At 42.7% G+C, this 21234-nt stretch overlaps 2 protein-coding genes across 9 annotated transcripts in view; one reads left to right on the top strand and one right to left on the bottom strand.

Moving 5' to 3' along the window:
• POLA1 (DNA polymerase alpha 1, catalytic subunit) overlaps positions 1–2298 on the bottom strand; it is a 194021-nt gene extending 191723 nt beyond the window's left edge. For all 3 annotated transcript variants that reach the window (XM_064646798.1, XM_064646799.1, XM_064646800.1), the window contains exons 1-3: positions 2155–2298; positions 1077–1173; positions 530–610 (exon numbers count right to left, since the gene is read on the bottom strand). In XM_064646798.1, coding sequence (XP_064502868.1) covers positions 530–610; positions 1077–1173; positions 2155–2277 — 301 coding nt within the window. In that variant the 5' untranslated portion in view covers positions 2278–2298. The remainder of the gene's footprint in view (positions 1–529; positions 611–1076; positions 1174–2154) is intronic.
• Positions 2299–4285: 1987 nt separating this feature from the next.
• PCYT1B (phosphate cytidylyltransferase 1B, choline) overlaps positions 4286–21234 on the top strand; it is a 40285-nt gene continuing 23336 nt past the window's right edge. For 5 of the 6 annotated variants that reach the window (XM_064646805.1, XM_064646802.1, XM_064646807.1 and 2 more), the window contains exon 1: positions 15585–15839. In XM_064646805.1, the coding sequence (XP_064502875.1) occupies positions 15600–15839 (240 nt within the window). In that variant the 5' untranslated portion in view covers positions 15585–15599. Of the gene's footprint in view, positions 4462–5456; positions 5525–7081; positions 7255–15584; positions 15840–21234 lie in introns of those variants that run through there. The other variant, XM_064646808.1, reaches the window with a different exon arrangement.

Here is a 21234-nt window from a genome sequence, read left to right as displayed (position 1 = left end):
CAAGTGCATACTCCAGGAAAAGGACCAAGATACTTCACATGAAAGCATCTCCAGGAAAAAAAAGAATGTCCATGTGTTTGGCACTAGGCTTGGATTCTCAACATCAGACTCAGTTTCTCAGTTTTCCACCAGCCTCGTAAAACTTGGGAAAATCGTGTGATCCCAGATTCTTTAAAGCATGCAGGTGTTTAGTGGCCAAGAGAGACCACACATCTCTTAGGCATTGGCTTCGAAAACCAAGCCCACTCCTAGATGCCTTTGTTCTAGAAGTGAATAGATATTCCATAGAAGACTGTAAGCAGAATTGCCCCAGTAGTGCTGAAGTAGTTAACAATGATTTGACCTCAATTTGTGAACCTTCCTCTTCTGCATCACGGGGTCTGAACAAAATCCACAGCCAGACAATGACAGAGCTTCAAGTAACATGTCATTTGGCCACATTCACCACATGCTGATGCCAAGAAGTTGCCCATTTTAGGTATTGCTTAAAAGTCCCTGGAAGACATTCCACAGTTCATGTTCACCTTACCTTTCTTATTGGAACTGAGAGCATCATCATCCAGATCTTCATCAAAGATTTCCCTTCCATCTTCTACGTAACCTATCCCATCTACAGAAAAACAAAGAGTTGAAAACTTACAGTTTAAATTCTGTCTTCTGATACTCCTAAATAATTTTTCACATACTTAAACACTTTTGCCCCTCTAATATAGAGAAAAAGTTACAAATGCTAAAGTGTTAAAAACCACACCACTCCCAGCAGTATCTTCTACTAGACTAAATATACTGTTATGTGTTTAATTAGAAATTATCAATTACAGTATTTTTTTGGTAAAATTATAATACTGATAACTGGAAATAAAATTTCAAGAACAGGTCTTCGTTGAAAAATATTTTCATTACCATCCTAATACACTACAGTGAGAACAATGCAAAGATTAATTCCAATAAGATTGCTTTTTTCTTGTCCCCTAAAAAAATTTTTAAGAATGTACTAACTACAACTTACTTCAAATCATGTACATTGAGTTATAACACCATAACCAAAATAACTCCCTAAATGAATGTTAACTTACCATCATCAACAATCCAGTCATCATCCTGACGGTCTCTGACCATCTTGGAGTATTCATCCTCATCTATTTCATCATAAACACCTGTGAACTCCTCAACCTATAGTTAAGGTATACTGAGGATTAACAGTTTTCATACCATCAATTATTAACATAGATCATCAGAACATAAAGGTTCCCAAGAAATGCACGGTTTCCTACAGTGCTACATTGTTCACAACTAGTAACCACAGTTATTAAAAGTGATAAAAGACAAATTATCAATTTTTAAAATTATCACACCATACTGAAACTCAAAATCTACTGAAACACTGGCAGAGATTTCATTTGAAACTGACTTCCTTTATTGCTCATTTCATATTTTCAAAACAAAACTTAAAAATAATAAAAATCCAAGCAAGGACCTTGGCTCTACTCTTAAACACCAAGCTGAGCTCAGTGTAAAGGACGGTTATTTGATGTACCCAAGCATGATGCTGAAGATGCTTTTCTGTGCCTCAGAGAAAATTTGCATGTTAATGAGCCACGGACTTCAGGTTTCTTTACATGTATCCACCTCAATGCGGAAGTCATATTTCCTGTCAGCATCACAATTAGACAGTAGCAATGTTACACTGCCAGATTTCAGTTCTACCAGTTAAATACTTAAATTTTGGTCTCTTTCTGGAAATACAGCATACCAATATTAATGGAGTTCAGCCATGTAAAGCTCTGAAATTAATTTAAAGTTTAAAATAATTTGAAGTTAAAAAAAGTACTTCCTATCATAACATTAATCATGCAATTAAATTTTAAAAATTGGTCCTTCCTTACAGCATAGTTCTCAAGCAGTGGCAACACGTTTGACTTGCAGTCAATAAAACTGGTTTAGTTTTGAAAACAGAAAGAAACAAATAAATTATACCAGAAAGCAGCAAAACAACTACAGCTACATTCTGAAAAACATACACCACTGAAAACACAAAAGCTGATCTGAAAGGCTTATTTTGTTTCCTGTAACTTTTACATATCTATAAACGATGGTTAAGCCTCTCAGCTCACATTTACTTTTCATGAGGAAGAAAAGATGAGGAATTTTCACCTCATATTTTAATTTTTCACCAGCTTTGGCTTTTTTCAGACGTTCAAGTGCTTCTTGCTGGCCTCTTCTATTCTTCCTCTCACGTCTAGAACGTGATGCTGCAAAACTTCCAGACTCATGCATAGCTGCAATTAATTAAAAAGAAGAGAATTAAGTCTAGTAATGAGCTGCTGTTATCTTTAGTACTTAGTATTCAGTGATGCATTAATAGATGACTACAGTTTCACTTAAAATCAAGATAAAGACCTACTAGTCTAAAAGCACACAGTCATGGATGGCTCTTAATAAGCCAACTCTGGAATTATACTGAAGGCATGGCCTGACAAGCAAGGAGATCAAAAAAGACTTCAGGTCAATTCATATTCAGCACAAAGCTACCACCTGTTTCCAAAGAACCTCTCAAACCTCATAACCGTTATCTGAAAAGGATCCCCCCCATTCCTTTCTTGGGAACTTCCAGCTCCTTTTATTTTGCATGTCTCCATGACAACTCAGCAATAGACAGACTTAAGAGAAGGCCTACACTGCTACAAGGCAGTAATGGTTTTTTAGGTGGTTTCACAATGTTTAATAGTGCAGCCAGATTGAGATGAACTAGTAATTTCTTGACAGCATAGGACTGACACCCCATTTCCTCCTATACTTCCTTCCCTTAAAAACGCTCCCCACAGCAGGGCGCTCTCCACTTCTCCCTTTTTTCTCCCAGTCTTAATGGGGGGGGAACCATTTATCTGACCACAGAGAACGAGTGGTCCCAATCCAAATTATAGCAGCAAACAAACAGCCCAGGGACGAGACCGCGGGGTTTGTGTGAGGAGCTAAACACCCCGTGGTGACCAAGGCTGGCCAGGTGTCCAGAGGAGCAGGACAGTCCCCTCCCGGTGGCAGCAGGAGATCGAACTGTGAGCAGAGCTGCACCCAGGCAGTGTGGCTGAGACAAGTACAGGTTTGTATTGCTACAGGCTGAGCCAAAAGAGGGGCATTTACACTGTGTGGTGCCCCATGTGAGAGAACTGCGAAGATGTCACAGTCCGGGTGCGTTTATTTTCTGACAAATCTTTGCGTTTGCTGTCAGACAGCGCGCTCCTCTGAGACAAATGTGTTTGCACCACCCGCGCCCGCCGCTGTCCTCGCCGGGAATCGCCAGCGCGGCCCCCGGCGGCGATCCCGGGACAGCCCCCTCATCCTACGGGGATGCTCCGCCGGCGCGGGGCAGCGGGGCCGGGGGACGGTGCGGGGCCGTGCGGCCCGTGTCCCCCGCACCGGGTGTAACACCCCCCCCGCTCCTCTCCGCGCCTGCCGGAAGAGGGTCCCCCCGTTCGGGCAGGGCAGGTACGGCCCCGCCGAGCCCTCCCCAGGGCGGGGGGACGCGGGACCCTCCCGGAGCGGTGCCACCGCCGCCACCGCGACCGCCCGCCGCGCACGCGCATTCCCGCGCCCGGCGCGCGCGCGCCCGCCCGCCCTCCCCGCCGCCGGCACCGCTGCGCCCGCCGCCCCCCGCCTGACACCGAAACGCCGCGGCAGCGGCCGCCGCGGAGAGGGAAGGCAAGGAGGGAGAGGGGCCCGGGCCGCCCCCGGGTCTCACCGTCCCGGCTCTCAGCCATGGCGCTCGCGCCAAAGGCTCCCGAAAGTGGCGCGAGACGGGAGCCCCGCGCGCCGCCGCCGGGGCCGCAGCCAATCAGCGGGGGCGGGGGCGGGGCCGGCGGGGCCGCCCCGGGGCGCGGGAAGAGAAGGGGAGGGAAGGGGAGGGCGCGCGCGGCCACGGGAGGGGGTTCGGTTCGGGCGCCTCGGCCCCGCCCGGTGACCGGAGCGGGAAGGGAGCTCCAGGCCAGGCGGAGCCGCTTCCTGGGCGAGGCCTGCGCTGCCGGGCCGCGGCCGAGGCCTGGGCCGGGCGATGCGCGGGGCCGGGCCCGCCGCTGGAGCCGCGGCTTTGCGGGCGCTCGTTGGTCCCAAGGGCCCGGGAGGGCGGTGAGGGCATAGCTGATCCCATCCCGCGAGTTGCGTCTGAGGGATCTGAGCAGGGCTCCACATGCTGCAGGGGCCCATAGCCCGTACTTGGTTCGGTGCCGCAGCTGGGGCAAAGCCATGTTCAAATGCCGTGTCATAAATAGTGATGTATAAATATGATGTATAAAACCATGTATAAATGCAGCACCTGAGCTGGGAGGAGGCGGTGGTTGATGCCAGTTGCCTAAAACCTGGACCCAGACTGCAGTGTGAGGGTCAAGGAGCACCCACAACATCATCAGCGGTAGATCAATCCCCGTTGGGAGAAACGGGCATTTCCCACACGATTTCCATGGACAGGTAACCACTGAAGCTCCAACAGTGATCATGACAGACGAGGATCCATAAGAACCGTGGTTTCCTCTTTACATATTTAAAGTAGACATTATACTCTGTCGCAAGTTTCAGGAACTTCAGTAAATTACTCCTTAGTCTGCTCAGAGACAGGTTGTTGGTCAGTTTAGTCACAAAATATGGGGGGTTTTATATGTATATAAAGTATATCACATATGTGAAATATATATATGTGAACTTTATATATTATATATAGTTTTATATACATGAATATGTAGTTACATATAACTATATATAGTTACATTATAATGGATGCCTCCTATTTCCCAAATCCCTTGTCCTTTTTTTTTTATCTTTGCTAGACATGAAAAAGAAAATAGTTCCAGACTGGATTTCTTGAGAGGCCAAGTCTGTGGAGGGCCCTGAGAAAAAAATCCATTAGAGCTTTGCCCTTGCATACCCCTGACTTTGTCAGGGTGGGGAGGTGGAGTATGTTCTGTTCATTTGGGTGCTGCAGAGATACCTTCACTTGCATTTGTCAAGAGTATTACACATCAACCTTCAGCTGAGGAGCAAGAACTGTGTCCAGAGAAGGAAATATTTCAGTTTCAAGTATAGATGGAAAAGTTTTTTAAGTCCTCAGTTAAGACAACTGAAGCTTTACGATTCCTCTCCTCTAAAAGGGCATAGATCAGTCTGCCTGTGCATGTACAAACCCAGGGAAACTGGTGAGGTTTGTGCTGTTTCACCACAGATTAACCTCAATCTTTTGTCCAAAACCATCACTGTTGGCCAGCCATTACCCCAAAATCCTGCCATCTCCATTTGCAGAACGTTGTGGAGAAGCATTTATTGCTCATGAAAATCTGCAGGCCCTGACTCCAGCTTCTTAAAAAGGCAGGTGGCACCACAGGACTCTGTCCTTACAGCTGATATGCTGTTGCAGAAGTGTGAACTAGTATTATTTGGCCTGAATATACTGATTGTTTTCTACTCTCTAGAAGAGAAGATTTATGTGGTTCTGAAACTGAAAATTATTTTCCTTCTCCACAAGGACTTCTTTGCATTGGTAAGAGAGAAGTAAAAAAACCTACCAATCCTCTTTACATACCCAGTTCCTAGTACAACACTATCCCACTGTGGGACCTAGTCTTACATGGAAGCAGAAGAACCACCCCACGAACTGTGGCAGCTCCCTGATGCTGAAGAGGATGGATACCCTGACAGCCAGAATGTCCATTCCCAGACAGAATGAGACCCCCTCTCTCACTAGCTGGTTATTAGGCCAACAACTGTAGCAAACCCACACACTGACAGCTACAGGAAGAATGCCTGTCTGATCTGCCATCCTGGTTTCCGCTTGGATAGAGTTAATTTTCTTCCTAGTAACTGGTACAGGGCTGTGTTTTGGATTTAGGATGAGAATAATGCTGATAACACCCTGATGTTTTGGTTGTTGCTGAGCAGTGTTTACGCTAAGTCAAGGACTTTTCAGCTTCTCGCCCCAACCCACCAGAGAGGAGGCTGGGGGGCACAAGAAGCTGGGAGGGGACACAGCCAGGACAGCTGACTTCAGCTAGCCAAGAGGATATTCCATACCATATGGCATCATGCCCAGTATATAAATTAGGGGGAAAGCTGTCCAGAGGCCACTACTCAGGAACTGGCTGGGCATCAGTCAACAGGTGGTGAGCAATTGTGCTGTGCATCACTTGTTTTGTATATTCTAATTAATGTTATTCTTGTTTTCCCTTCCTTTTCTGTCCTATTAAACTGTCTTTATCTCAACCCTCATATTTTACGTTTTTTTCCCCCAGTTCTCTCCCACATCACACTTGGGGGATGGGTGGCTGTGTGGTGGTTGATTACCTGCCAGGTTAAACCATAACACCTACAGACAGCCTCTCATTCAGTGCAGTGTGCCACTCTCTGGTTTAATTCTTTTTTAAACACGTGCACAAAACAAGATCGCACCACCAAGTGTGATGTGAGATTCAAATTCACAAGTTACTAAATTTTTTAAGCTACAATAGAGAAACATTTATAAAATAGCAATATCATTAAATTCTTCAGTTTGAATAAAAATAGAGTGCTACTGCACTTCACACATACCTAGCTTTCACATGCTTTGGATTTTTTAATTGATTGGATTTTATTCCTTTTGATTAAAATTAAATACTGCTCTTTGTCAGCTGTCATGTGAACAGTGGCATGTTTGTCATTCAGGTGATGCCGTGATGTGAGCGGGTACACAGTGATACAGTTAATTTCCCCAGCTGAAGTTGTTGCCATAGCTCCACTGTGGGACAGCGCAGATCAAACAAAAGACTTTTTCATGGATGCGAGTTCAATCCTGACATTCATCCCTGGCCATAACAAGAACGCATCTGTTTCCCACAGCAAAGCATAACAAGCATATTTAAATCCTGCAGGGGGGAAAAAAGAGGGGGGGAGGGAGTAAGGGATGGGCTTACTTTTGAGGAAGAAAAACAACCCAGCAAGATTTGGGACTTCCTCTGCTAAACGTCTTTATCACAGCAGATTACTTTGAGCTGATCTTTAACCTCCCTTGGGACATTCATACAAGAACAACTTGGCATGACCTTTGCTCAGTTCTCTTTTTAAGTGCAAGAAGCAGGAATTCTGCTGTGCAGTTCAGAGGTTCTCTCAAGGTTCTCTCAAGGCAAGTGTGATAGCTGCAGAGAAAAGTGCAAGAGAAGCACAGTAATGAAGATGGTAGGCAGCCAAAAACACGGCACAGAAGAGGAAGCTCGGGAAACTCCCAGATTTCAACAAAAGGTGACAAATATGTATTTTTCATTTTGGTTATTAACAGAAAATACTGTATCCTCATTGCAAGGTAATATAAAAAGTAGTACATATTAACATGGCAAAGCACAAATGGACTATAGTATGAAAACTAAGTTAAATGGACAAAATAATTGCTGTATTGAGGAGAAGTTTTGTCTTCCTTTTTATGTCTAGGGCATGCTTGATATGCTGCAAAGGCAAGAGGACAAAGAGTTAAAACTTTCAGGTTCAGACATTACACATTAAGCTTCTGGTTGGGTTTGGTTGGGTTTGTTGTTTTTTTTTGATGATGTAAAAAATCTGATTAAACTAAGAGTAGTGCTATAAAAACAGTGCCAGTAAATCACGGATTATAGTGAGGTAGCAAATTCACCTGTACTATGTCTACCTCAAAATGCCTGAACATTATCATATTGTTGTTAAGTAGAGATTGTCTTTGTGGAGAACTGGGTATGTGTGTGCATACTACTCAGGATATGAGTGTGTATGTTCTACATGTATGTTTCCTACAAACCCAGAGTATTCCATTATCTTACTTTTAATCCTTATATTAGTCGGAATTAATGCATGTTATCACTAAATTAACTAAAGGTTTTTACATCTAATATGATGCAGCTCTGACCACTTCAGCAACTGCTTACTAAACTGTGCTATTCATGTGGCATTTCAACGTGAATTACTTAACTGTTTGGAGGACTAAACTCCTAGAGGAGCACAGATTTCATAAATTAATTTTTTTTTTTAAATCTCAAGTTATCATTTAACAAGAGATTTTTGTTTTCAAAACACGTAGTTAACTGATAGAAGTATGAAGAAATAGATGCTTCTCCATTTGTTTATCAATAAAGATGATGCAGACATTTATGTTAAGAGGGTAGATTCTTTGCTTATCAGGCTTGTTCACTGCACAGCTCTTTTTAATTTCCTACCTGAATTACCTGCTAACACCAGGATGAAGAGAATAAAGTCGTTATTGGGATGTTAAGGCTCTGAAATACAAACATGAAATAGAAACTAGAATACACACTAACAACTTCCATTATGACAGAAAAGAAGGTCTATGAAATGAACATCCAGAGATAGTTTTTTTCTTTCTTAAACGAACACAATTCAATTCTGATTGCAGTTAAATTACAGCAAATCCTAGTAACTCGACCAGAATTGGTGGAATTACACTAACTGGAACAGAGAGCAGAATCTCATCACCTGCTTGCCTAATACAATATTCCTTTCAAGCCTGGAAGAAAAGTACTAAATATTATAATGTACATTAAATAGGGAAGACAAGTGAGAGCAAACTCACAGAAAATGAGCCCTCACATAATTATAATGTCTAAGAATTAAGTCTGATGCCAATGGTATTCAAGATCATACAGTTATTGCCACAGCATGGAAGTCTCTGTTTTAACTACTTTCAGCGCTCTCTCTTTACAATTGCACAAAAATGAACAATTAATGTATAAGCAGAACATTATTGCAGAGAGGCTGTTACATTTCAAGACCTGGCTGAAGATCAAATGTGCTTCCGTGGGTGAATACTCTCAGCGTTCACCATTTCACATCCCTTTGGCAAAAAGAAGGATAGCATCCTTAGGTCCAGATCCAGGGACAGGTTCTTCAGGGAGAAGGTGCGAGTGGTGGTGAAGCTTAAATAGAGCCCCTGAGCCCATGGGCAGAGGGTGTGGGGTGGAGCCCCCAGATCAGGCTTCTCAGGGCCTTCAAGGTCTTTTAGTGCCCCCAGGGTCCTGACACATATGAAGTAACTTGTATCCATAACCAAATTTGCCCAATTTTCATGAATACAGAAAACAGCACATCACCATTGGGAGTACCAAACCTCAAAAAAAATATTAAATATCTCAATCATGACAGTTCTTGCATATTTCAAATAAAAAGTCCCAGAATACCTGCAGGGCATTATTAACATATTTTCCAGAAACAGCTGCATTATGCAGTATTCTATAACCGCTCAGTGGGTAGAAGATGCTTTTCTTCAAAACATGTCAGATCAAAGGATTCAAAGGTGGCAAAGTTATATGCAACAGAGGTAAGATCTTAGGGTCAAACACTCTTAATAACTGGTAAAAGCTAAACTAGCTAGCAGGTAATCATTTTACAGTGCATAAGTAGGTGTTTTATTTTAAATAAAGTGTATGTCTTTACCCAGATAATAAAATCCTCCAGTTATTAAGTTTCTGGTACCTAAAATATTAAACAGGAAGCCCCAGCAATCACTCAAATGTGGTTTACAGTATGATCTTTTTATGTTTTACTTGGCAGGTTTGCATTTGTAATAATATGAGGAAAGAGATGCGAAGGCACTTGCATGAAAAATTGACAAATGGAAAGATAAAGGTTGACAAGAAGTGTGAAGAGAAAAAAGTATTGGAGACTTGTAATACTGGAAAAGATAGTGTGACAGAATACTGATGATGAGTCCAAAAATTTGAAATTGAGCTGGCGGAAAGGGAAGGCACCAGATAGATTGAAAATGGATAGAAGTGAATGCAATACAAATATGTGCAAGAAAGGCAGTCTTAGCTTTGTGTGGATGTAAGGGGATTGGAGTGTGTATCTGGAAAGCCGGAAATGGGAAAAGAGATAGGAAGGATAACAACACAGTTTAAATGTAAATAGGGAAGAGATTTTTCTTAAATTGTGTTTCATCTGTGACAATAGGAAGGAGGGCAGAGAACATGAATCATTTAGACAAAGTTTATACTGAGATATATACCCTAGAGAGATCTGTAATATTCAGCATTATATTTCCTGACAGCAGTAAAGCTGCAGATGTAGTCCTGTGTTGGAACCACTCTGCAAGAAATTTACAGAGAACCCAAAATAGAAGAGGAAGGATAATGAGAAGATCTGTAGCATATGACCTATGAGAAATTGCAACTGGAGCAGTTTAGTCTGGAAAAGTCATGAGAGAGGTGACAAAAATATCAACCTGCATGCTGAATGTCAGCTCTCTACTCCAAATCCTCAAACTATTCTTTCAAAATTTTAACCACACTAGTAATACAAAAAGCAGAGGAGACTACATCTGTTCTCTGTGTCCAGCAGAAAAAGCAAGCAAGGGCAGTAGTTTGCAGTAATGGAGGTTCAGGTCAGACATTCAGAAGAACTTTCTGATAAGAGTGAACAGTGTTAATGGATTGATTAGATAGTTTGGGTTCTGGGAAGGGAATAACCAACAGAGGTTAGCAAATCCAAGGGTTAGCTAATCCAAGGGCTTCCCAACCTCTGAGCATCCATCAGGAAAGTCCCATTGCCAGATATCCCTCATCTTTCCATAACAACAATTACCCAATAATGAAAAGCTTGATTGTTAAAATTCGCAAGGACAATCTAATAAGAAACTAATAAAACTTAACATTTCCCAAACTAAGTGACCATCTCTCTACTCTGGAAGAATAAAATACAGATACCTTCTTGGTCAAACCCAAACATAATTTCTCACCATTTTCTTCAAAAGTGCTTATAAAAGCAGTTTATGAAAGAGCAAGAACACAAAGAACCTACCCCAAAGTGCATAACCACACTTACTCAAAACAGTGCTGTAAAGCACAGATGAATGGCATCACCAAAAGCCACTATTTTCAAGAATTTGTGGAGTTCAGATGATTGACATATAAACTGTACCAGAATTAACATGACATTTTTAGTTATCTCTTACATAAAAACGGACTAATTTGATTCTATACAGATCATGATATGATGGATTTTATTAAACATCACATCAGCACTATGGAATTATGGAAAGAACCAGATATAAGATCGTGTTGTGCCAATCCCATGTTTTTCCTTTTCATAATTTACGGACTGTCATTGCATATAAAAAAACTTCCTGGATTTAATCTGTATATAATTTTATAGGACTCTTTCATAAATAGTAAATTTTTTTATTTATTATGACAAAAAGCTGATAGTTTGTTAGCAGTATCAGTTCCACTTGATTGATGAGCTGCAACTTAAAAATTAGACAGCATTACCTGGAAGCAGCAAAGCAACTGATGTTGGAGGTCGTGAAAACCTATTGGGTGTATTTTAATTCATATCTTTCATTCTCTCTCTTCTTTCCCTATCTATGCAAGTGGGAAAAAAAATATCTACCACTGGGGGGTTTTAATCTCAGTCTAAAAATATGTGATTTAATTAATTGATCATCTCAGCAATAAGGTATCTTTATCTGCTCTTTTTGACTATTAATTCTAGCATGTCTAGAATTAGCATGACATAGATTGATAGACACATGGATACATACACAGATTCATGCATACATAGATACATACATAGAAACATAGTATTTTAAGTAATCTGCTTCAGACATAAACCATTCCTTCACCTTATAGTCTTGCAGTTGACCTTATAATAAAATCTTGCAGTTAAAACCTTCAGGATCCAAAATATATACATTGAAGCAAAATTCAGTTCATCTGTTAAATATTCAATAATTTATTCTGTTTTCTGCAAATGGTTGGTTTTGAAGTCAAACACTATTTAAACCATACCAGTCTCTGGTTTTCCATAGTTCCTGATGACTTTTGAACAGATATTACATGAGGGTTTGTTTCTCTTCATTATGACTCAGTTACAGGTCAGAAGACTTTTGCAGCCTCTCTCAGGTGAAGACCATTTTAAATACAACTTCTGCTGTGCTAACTGGTGCTTGAGATCCACTGAGGCACTTCAGACACTTGATGATATTCTCTAAGGGCTGCAATGCGTTCCAGTCCCTGATTTCACAAAGGGCAGAGTATCTTTGCTTTAAAAAAGCAAAGTCCTTAGCTTGGACAGTTTTTACAGATTTAGACTGTTCAGTATTTACAGACTTTAATGAAGTAGTAAGATCACTGAACATCTATGAGCAACTAAGGCAAAATACCTTGTTAGCAAGTGGCTTCAATATGTCTTTGCCCTCTGCTGCAGATCTCAGGCTGTATTGCTGCTTTGCCATCAGAAGGAGCAGAGAGCACTCCTTGTTAGGTAGTTGTGAAATGCATATTATTTCCCTGCTCAAGCAGTTTGAGGTCTTTAATGAGTTTATTCACCATTTCCAAGTATAGGTTGCTACTTCTAGAGCTTTTGCCTTAAGATAAGCATGCAATTAGAGTACACTTATTATACCATGTTCAGCTATGAACATGGATATAGTAAATTTGATGAAGTAAGCTTCTTGCTTATCTTAATCTATGCAATATAGGGGTGAAAAAAACGTTGGAGGGAAGTGGACACATTAGTTCACATTCAGAGCTAGTCTGCTAGAGTCAGTTTAACATGTGTAGTATGGAAAAAGTGTGAGAGAGGTTTTATAGGTGTTGGTCTCTACAAGGAACTGAAATTTGATTAATTACAGCTGTGGGCACTGATCAGTGCTCCACTAAAAGATTTTTAAAATATGAAATAAATAAAAAGAGAAAAAAAAGGGAGGGAGATATTTAAAAATTAGGGCTTGAAGATAAAGAAGATTCTACACAGAGTATTTGTCTCTATGATGTTCAGCTGCCCATGAAGCTCAGAGAGGGATCATACTTTCATTTTGAGAAAGGAGAGGATTTAAATGGAATACCTAGACATATTTTTTTTATATTTTTCATGTTTTGAGAATTAATTGTTCCAGTTTGAGAACTGAAATTCTGCATAGAAAAAACCCCACCATGTATCAGATGAAACCTTCCTAACAGCTGAGATTTTTCCCTGTTTGCTGTCTATTCAATTCAAACCTTGAAATGAGTGTTAGGAGGATTGGGATCATAGTTTCTTGTTTCGTTTGCATGTAATGTTAATTTATACACCCTGGGACAGGACTTTTATGCATCAAATGTCTCTTCAACTCAAGCAGCTGTTGCCAAGAGCTCAGTCTTTAAAGGCAGTGACTATGCGTCCTGTTACTTGTGAATAAATGGCAGGAGGGTGCCAGGAGACCATGTTCAGCCTGGCACGGAATACTGGTTGCAGAAAAGAAATTAGATGCATGAACCTTCCCACCCGTGACTCTTGCTCCACTGTTCTTTTAAAAGCTGGCTGACTTGTAAAGATTCACAGAAGACCATCTGCCCAGGGTTTCCAATCAAACCTAATTTGTATTTATTTATTTTAGAGAGTAAAGAAGACACATTCCAGCCTTTTGAAAGCTCTTTTTGCCCCAACAGCTAATAGAAGGTGCAGGTTAGGATAACTTATTCAAGATACCCAATACAATGGCTAAGATCATCAGACATATTCCATCTGGACAGACATGACAGACCCTACCACCTTCCCCCTACCATTATTTCAGCTTTCTCTCTCTCTCTTAATGATGTACACAACATTTCTCTATCATGCTCTTCAAACAGAAGAACAAATCTATAAAGTATTTCCCAGAGGTGGAAATGAAATAAGCAGCATGAAAAGCATTCCATGTCCACTCTGAAATTCTGGCCCAACTTAGACAGGTGATAACACTACTGAAAGAGAGACATCATTCTATAATGTTACATGTATATGGGAAAACTTTTCTCTATAAAAGATGAATCAAAATGCAGCTGGAGTCAATAGCAAACTCTCAGCATGAAAGCAAAGATGAAATTCGCCCTTTTGTACTCAAAAGAAATAGAAGGCAAGGGATTTACATTTCCAGTTTATTGGCAATCATCCAGCTGCGAGAGAATCCATTTCCCTTTCATCTCTATTCCCATGCACCTGCCTGGTCAGAGAGGGCTGGACCCTGACCCTGGATACATCCATACCTGGTACTACTCCTTCAGCACACCAGCACCAGTCTCTGAAGAGCTGGCATATGTGGCTGGGTCTATAAAGGGTCTGCCTGCTACCTCTGGCTGCTCCAGTCCTAACACTGCTCATCTGTGCTGTCCAAATATTTTTCTAACAGCATAACACTCCTGCAAATACTTTTCCTAAGAAAATGAGCTACAAATTTCAGGCCAAGTGCTGCATTAATCATGGTTTAATCATTTCCCTTGAGTATTCTTTCTATAATGTGTGAATATTCCTTGCAAAATTACTGGTAAAGGAACTTAGTTATAGGGAAAAGATTCAGCTATGAGATTCACTTAGTTGGCTCCCTGTTTTCCTTGCTCAGTCACCTCTTTTGATATGTACTTTCCTTTTTTCTTGACTGCTGTCTCATTCTTTCTTTTCACGTTCTCTTTTCTTTCTACTTACTTTCTTATCTTCTCTTATTCACCCACCTACCCATTTCCCTTTCACATAGTTTATACATTTCTTTTTGTATTGCACTTGGTCTCCTTTGTAGATTTGCCAAAGACTTTTGAAATTAAGCTCTCAAGTCCTAGGGAAAGACCCTGAGGCACAATTCTCTTGTAACTTAGATGCTCGTGTCCCTTGATGAAGTCTGATTTTTAAAAACAAAACTCAGAGTGCCCACTGCAGCTCAGTACTACTGGAATCCCCTTTATTGAATCTATCAAGGTTAACAATAGCCAACGGAGACTCTGATCTAAAAGGTTTTGGCTTTATATTATCTTGGTTGTATTCTCATGCCGTTTAAGAGTAAGAAGGCTGGTAATCTCACTTCAGCCTGCACGGTTTCAGTGCTGCTGGCGCTCGGGAGGGCAGGACATGACTCGGGGGCTGAGCCATCTGCGTGTCCTCGTGGCCTCGAAGGCCAACGGAATCCTGCGATGCGTTAGGAAGACCACTGTCAGCAGGTCGAGGGAAGTGATCCTGCCCCTCTAGTCAGCCCCACTGAGGCGTGTCTGGAGTGTTGTGTCCAGTTCCGAGCTCCTCAGAACAAGAGAACATGGAGCCCCTGGAGCGGGTCCAGCGCAGAGTGAAAAAGATGAAAAAGGGACTGGAGCATCTCTCTTACGAGGAAAGGCTGAGGGAGCTGGGCCTGTTCAGCCTCGAGAAGAGACGACTGAAGGGGACTTCATCAACGTGTATAAGTAACTGAAGGGAGGGTGCCAAGAGGATGGAGTCAGGCTCTTCTCGGTGGTGCCGAGCAATAGGACAAGAGGAACGGGCAGAAACTGATGCACAGGAAGTTCCACCTGAAGATGAGGAAGAACTTCTTTGCTGTGCAGGTGACTGTGCACTGGAACAGATCGCCCAAAGAGGGTGTGGAGTCTCCCTCACTGGCGATATTCAGGCACTACCCGGACGCAATCCCGTCCCATGTTCTCTGGGAACCCCCTTCCCCCAGGACCCGCCCCGGCTCTGGGAGCTCTGGGAGCTCTGAGGGCTCAGGGGGCTCTGAGGGCTCTGAGGGCTCAGGGGGCTCAGGGGGCTCTGGGGGCGGGTCCCGCCCGCGGGGCCGCCGTGGGCCGCGCGCGGTGGCGCGGCGGCGCAGCAGCCAATCAGGAGACCGCATGCAAATAAACCGGCACCGCCCCCCGCAGCTCGCGGACGGGGGCGGGGCCGGGCGGTTGCCGTGGCGACGCGCGCGGCCGAGCCCCCGGGCGGCTCCCGGGGAGACCCCCCGCGCCGGGCGGGCCCGGGCGGCGGCCATGCCAGTGCGCGCGGCCGGTGCTGAGTCAGGAGCCGGCGCCCCGGGATCCCCCTCCGAGGCCATGGAGGAGCTGGAGCACACCTGCCCGCAGCCGCGCCTGGTGAGTGGGCCACATCCGCGGCCCGCCCGCCCGAGGCGCCCCGGGCGCTGCGGGGCCGCGGGGCCGGGCCCGGCGGGTCGTTTTGTGGGCGCGGCGGGGGAAGGACGCGGGGGCGGCCCGGGTGGGCTGTGCCCGGCAGGGGCTCGGGCTGTGCGGTGACAGCCGGGCGGGATTCCTCGTCCGCCCGTTAAAAGCCTGGATCCCCCGCGCTCCCGGCGGGTCGGGGCGCGCCCGGGCACCGGCGCGGTGCCGCATGTGTGCGGTGGCGGGAGGGGCGGGAGCCGTGTGGTGCTAAAGCCGTGGTACGGTTCTCAAAAGCTGCCTGTCTTCAGGGATGAATGCCGAGGAGCGGCCCGCGCTCCGAGGAGCCGGTGGCGGGGAGCGATGGCTGGTCCCGGCCTCTCCTGGGCGCATCCCGCCGGGAATGGCATTCCCCAGGCACCGCCCAGCCCCAGGCTCTCGGCCGGTTCGCCCGTGAATGCCAAATCCCACTTTTCTGAACTTCAGAGCCCAGCGAGGAGTTTCCCGTTCGATTCCGGATGTGTGAGAAAGAGAGTCTTGGAGAGCCGCGGTTTTGGGGTGACGGGAGGAAGAGGGAGGGCCGGGAGAGTGAGACTTTAAATAAACTCCTGTGATGCTCTTCGGTTAAAGGCTCCCTCAGACCGTGCAGGCAACTTTACAAGGCTGCTTACGCCAAGAGTTCAGGTTCTAAGAGCTGTCCTTTTTTTTGTGTGCTCTTTTAAAATAATTGGAATATTTCTTTGCTTCTTAGTTAAACCTTTTATCATGCCCATCAGGAAAGCTCGCTCCTTTCCCCAGCGTGGTAGAAAGTTAATAATAACAATACATAAATGCACATACAGAATTGCAGAGGCAGTGTCAAGGTGTGAAAATGCATGATGTATGTAACAGTTTAGTACTGGAAATGAGATCATTTAACACCAGATTTCAGTCACAGTCCTAATTAAAACCTATTTAGACATCAAACTTCAGTAATTAAATTCAACACTATAGTTGAGACATTGTTCTGATATGACAAGAAATAGCAACAGTCATTGGAGCTGACCTAAATTAATGTTTTCTTCTTGTTCATGTTATAATTAGATTCAGCTTTAAAGAAGTCTGTTAATTTGTTCATAGAAGGCTTTTGGAGCTGTTTTAATAGGGAAAGTTAGCTCAGGTGTAGTTACTGCAGTGTGTTCATACAGGCTGTCTAAGATTTCTCTGTCAAAAGCTCAGATATAACAACCTGTTTGAAGATATTACTCTGTGTAGTCTGACATTTTAAAAGATTTTAAAGAAAGAACTGACAACATGATGCCAGTATTTACAGTATCATGCATTCCAGTATAATTTCTGTGGAAATTAAGGTGACAGCTAGATCACATGAATAAAACAGGAATTCATTATGATGTTTTAGATCTTCCTGAGTACCAATAATGGACAGTGGAAACATTTTGAGTAAAAATTTGTGGGAAGTATGTCCATATGAAGTGGTATCTTGCCAGTCATCTGATCTGTGTTATCTTCAGGCTGAAAAAAAGTTGTCTGGTGAAGTATAAATGCAGTACACTGACCTCATTAGGGCATAGGGAGTAAGGCAAGCAAGTGTAGTCAAGTCATGTTGTAAGGGAGAATTCAGGGCTGGTGTCCTGAAGAGTTAAAGTGATCACCCCTTGACAGGTGATCTAATAATGTGGATATCAAGTTCCTGACAGATCTTTTTTAAGATCTTCAGTACTGTGTCTGATCCCATTCTTTGAAGGCACCATATACAGTGGTGGACCAGTAACCTCATCACCTGCTTCATCAATGTAAAGAAAAGAGAGTGTCTCAGTTAACATTTTAGTATTGTGTTATTATCTTGGACCTCATGATGGTACCTCAGGATGGCTTTGGTATCTCAAAATATATAACTGGTGGCAAGTAAAGTCTGTGATACTTTCAGATTACTTTTTAATGCTGTTTGTTGGTTCTTACATGTCTGAGGTTTTTAATATAGGCTAAGTTTTAGGAAGCAAATTTTCTTGAGAAATGTAGCCTCAGAATCACATAAAATTTTAGAAGGTGGAAAGGAGGTTAGTTCTATTCTGAAACAGTTGCCATCCTTTTCATTAAACCAGGAATTATTTATTTAAAGCCTTAAAACTGAATATTTTTAAGGAATGTTTGCCATTAGATCCTCTGATTTTAGGGTATGGAGTCTGCTAGCTTGGCAGGAAGTTACATTAGGACTAAAGAAAACCCCTTCAAAGGGGTATCCATCAAAGAGGGGGAAAACGGGACACTGAAGGCAGTTCTCAGATAAGTTTCAATGTGTGTTGAAACCTGATGTTTTCCAGTGCCTAGTACTGTTGTGATATAAATTGCCATTAATTTTTTCCCAAGACTCTCTTTTTGGGTTTTCTTAACCAGCTGGAGCATTAATGAGCATTTGTGTTTCAGTCAATTCCCCTGGTCCATGTCTGACTTAATTTTTGCCTGATTTATGTTGTCAACTTTCATGTATCTTAATGCCAGGAAATTGTCTCTCTGAGTGGCCCACGGACCTTTGTCTCAATGCACAACAGAGAAACAAACTAATGAGGCTTGTGGGTTTTATCCATACTGGTGATTTTAACAGTTTTGTAGTCAAGAAAAAAACCCTCACAAATAGTGTCTCTCCAGTGCTGGTTTGTGTTGTTTTACATTTATCCCTTTCTCATCTGGACCAAACTCCTGGGTTAGGCCACTTTCTCATCTGCTGCTGTCCCATTCATATTTTTAAGCCTGGGATACCCATGGTTTGGTCACTGTTTTAAATGGGATAAACATGACCACTGGTCATATCGTGCCACACATTCAAGCTATGGCAGTTGCCCCTGGATAAGCTTCAGTAAGCTGCAGAGCACTGCAGGGCTGTGGACCTCAGCCTGGGAATCCTGGCCGTAGGGTTTGCCTGTGTGCATCCGTACTAAAAAGGTCCCCAAGTAAGGCAAGCTCTTAGTTTAACTAAGAGATACCTTAGGAGGAAATACCAAAGAGAAAATACAAAACCTTGTAAAGTGATCTACTTTTTTTTTATAATTTATTTATGTCCCCTGGAATCAAGAGTTTGACTTTAGTCCCACATGTGGCAGCTCCTTGCAGGATTGGTGTGTACCTCGAGAATTGCCAATCCTTGTTTTAAAGAAACAGACATTTCAACCCACTTTGTTCTGGAAGACAGTTCCAGGTATCTTCCTTAATAGGAAACAATGGCAATTTGGAAGGACAGTGTTGCAGATAAAGCAAAACTGAATACACATTGAAACCTTCTTGAAAACAAACTCCAAAACCTACTGCTTGGTCTCATCTTTCCCTTGAACACATTGAGAGCTTCTTGTGAATCATCTCTCTCATACAACACTGGCTTCAGTGGAAGCACCTGGGAAAGTACTACTGGGACCTGAGAACCAGTGTCTTATTTTGAAAACTGGCTGAAATTCTCAGGGTTAGGTCAGTTAAGGGAATGCAGGGCAATGAAACATTTATTTCCATGAAAGTACCTACTTTAAGAAACCAGATAAGCAGAAAACCACCTGAATTAGCTGGGGTGAACTACGGGGGAGGAGAGTGAGTAGACAGGTGGGTAGTCGTTTTGGCTTGTGCTTGTGGGGACATTGGTGGATAGAAGGCCAGGCAGCAATTAAGCAGCAGTTTTCCTGAATGTAAAGTAAAGTGAATCTATCTTTAAGATGATATAAAGAAGCAGGTAGGTGCTTTCTGCCATGTTTGCTCTGTCCTAGGCAGTGCAATCCCCAAAATACTGAGCTGTTCCTGAGATCAGGGTTATGTGAAATCCATGCTACCCTTGGATGCCTGTTCCAGGCAGCTGGAGCTGTGGCCAGATCTCATTTCCTGTGGGAAATGGCATTGGGACCCTGTGTGGAAGTACCCAGCTAGTTCATTGGAGGGGTTTTTTCATCATCATTGCAAGGACAGACTACCTGGAGACATAGAGCCTATCCCATATGGCAGATAAGACATGTTCTGCCAAGGCACTGCAAGTGTCAGGGCCATTTGAGGTTCACCCTGCCAATCCCAGTGCCTGCTCCCAAGCTGAGATTTACTTGTGCAGTGTCGTGAGATTCAGAGGCTACAGACTTTTACAGTTCAATAGGAATTAGGTATCAAATATCTTGGGGCCACTGAATCTACAATACTTTGGAGAATGAGTCTCAGGTACAACTGAAGATGACGGCTCTCACATCATTTTGGGTGTCAGCTGCTTTAGCCATTTTGTTTATTTTCTTGATTTTTTTTTTTTTAGAAGAAATGACAGTACATTAATTATTTTTTTTCAAATTATTCAAGTACATTTGGAAAACAGTTTTTTATTTTATTGAACGGTAGAGGAGAACATCGTAGTGTTTTCACTCACTGGAGCTGTGTAATGATTTAAGGAGTCACTAGACTCCTTTAGGCAATTTCCTTGTTGCTACTGTTAAGCAATGAACTCTTAAACACAAAATCTGAAATAATTGCAAGAAAAGTGTGCGTGCCTTGGATTCCTGTATTTTCATCCCTGGATGCCTTACTTCATATTTGCAAACAGTGCTTTAAGAGGGTCTGATGCAATCTCTAGAATCATTTCAGTATTTTATTTCCATGAGCTTTCATAGCTCTTCATAGTCATGTTTCCTATATCGCTGAAAGGTATATGCAATTTTAATCATAGGAGCCAATGATTAATGTTAGGGGGGTGTTATTGTGGTTAAAAAGCGTCCATGCATCTGTTTCTCTCTCACGTGATGTTATGACTTAGGGGGTCTGCCATCTGTTTACTTCAATGTGGAATTAAGCATAAATAAATATATAAATAACCCTACATTTAAGGAACCCAAAATGACTTTATTTCATGAAATATTTTTTTGGTCCTTTACAAGTTTGGGTTTTGCACTGGATAAATTCTCATTTTCATAAATGTTGGCTCCTGCATAAAAACACAAACCCATAAAAATATGCCAGGTGAGGTTTGTGCTTGGGGACATGTAGCAATTTTTGCTGCACTTAAAAAAAATAAATTGCTCATAGACATGAAAAATCTGCTCAGATTTCCCTTCATTACATCAGAGGACATGCAGTTGGTATATGTTCTGGAATGCTGTAGTCTCTGCATAGACATGTTGCAATACATATTTGTCAGATATACAGAATTACAGATATTTTTTCAGGAGTCACAAATGACACACCCAGGAAAAAATGTTACATTCTATGTATTGCATTCCTTGCTTGCAAATACATTTATGAAATGCTAAATTAAGAAACAATTTTTACTAGGAGAATATTACCAATTTCTTTAACTGTGATGTTGTCATTACTAGGAAGGTTTGTATCGTATCTTTAAAAGCGAGTGGAAGCCCAGTGCACTCCC

This window comes from Pseudopipra pipra, chromosome 2, assembly GCF_036250125.1.
Source record: "Pseudopipra pipra isolate bDixPip1 chromosome 2, bDixPip1.hap1, whole genome shotgun sequence".
Lineage (NCBI taxonomy): Eukaryota > Metazoa > Chordata > Aves > Passeriformes > Pipridae > Pseudopipra > Pseudopipra pipra.
This window is presented reverse-complemented; position numbering and strand designations above follow the sequence as displayed.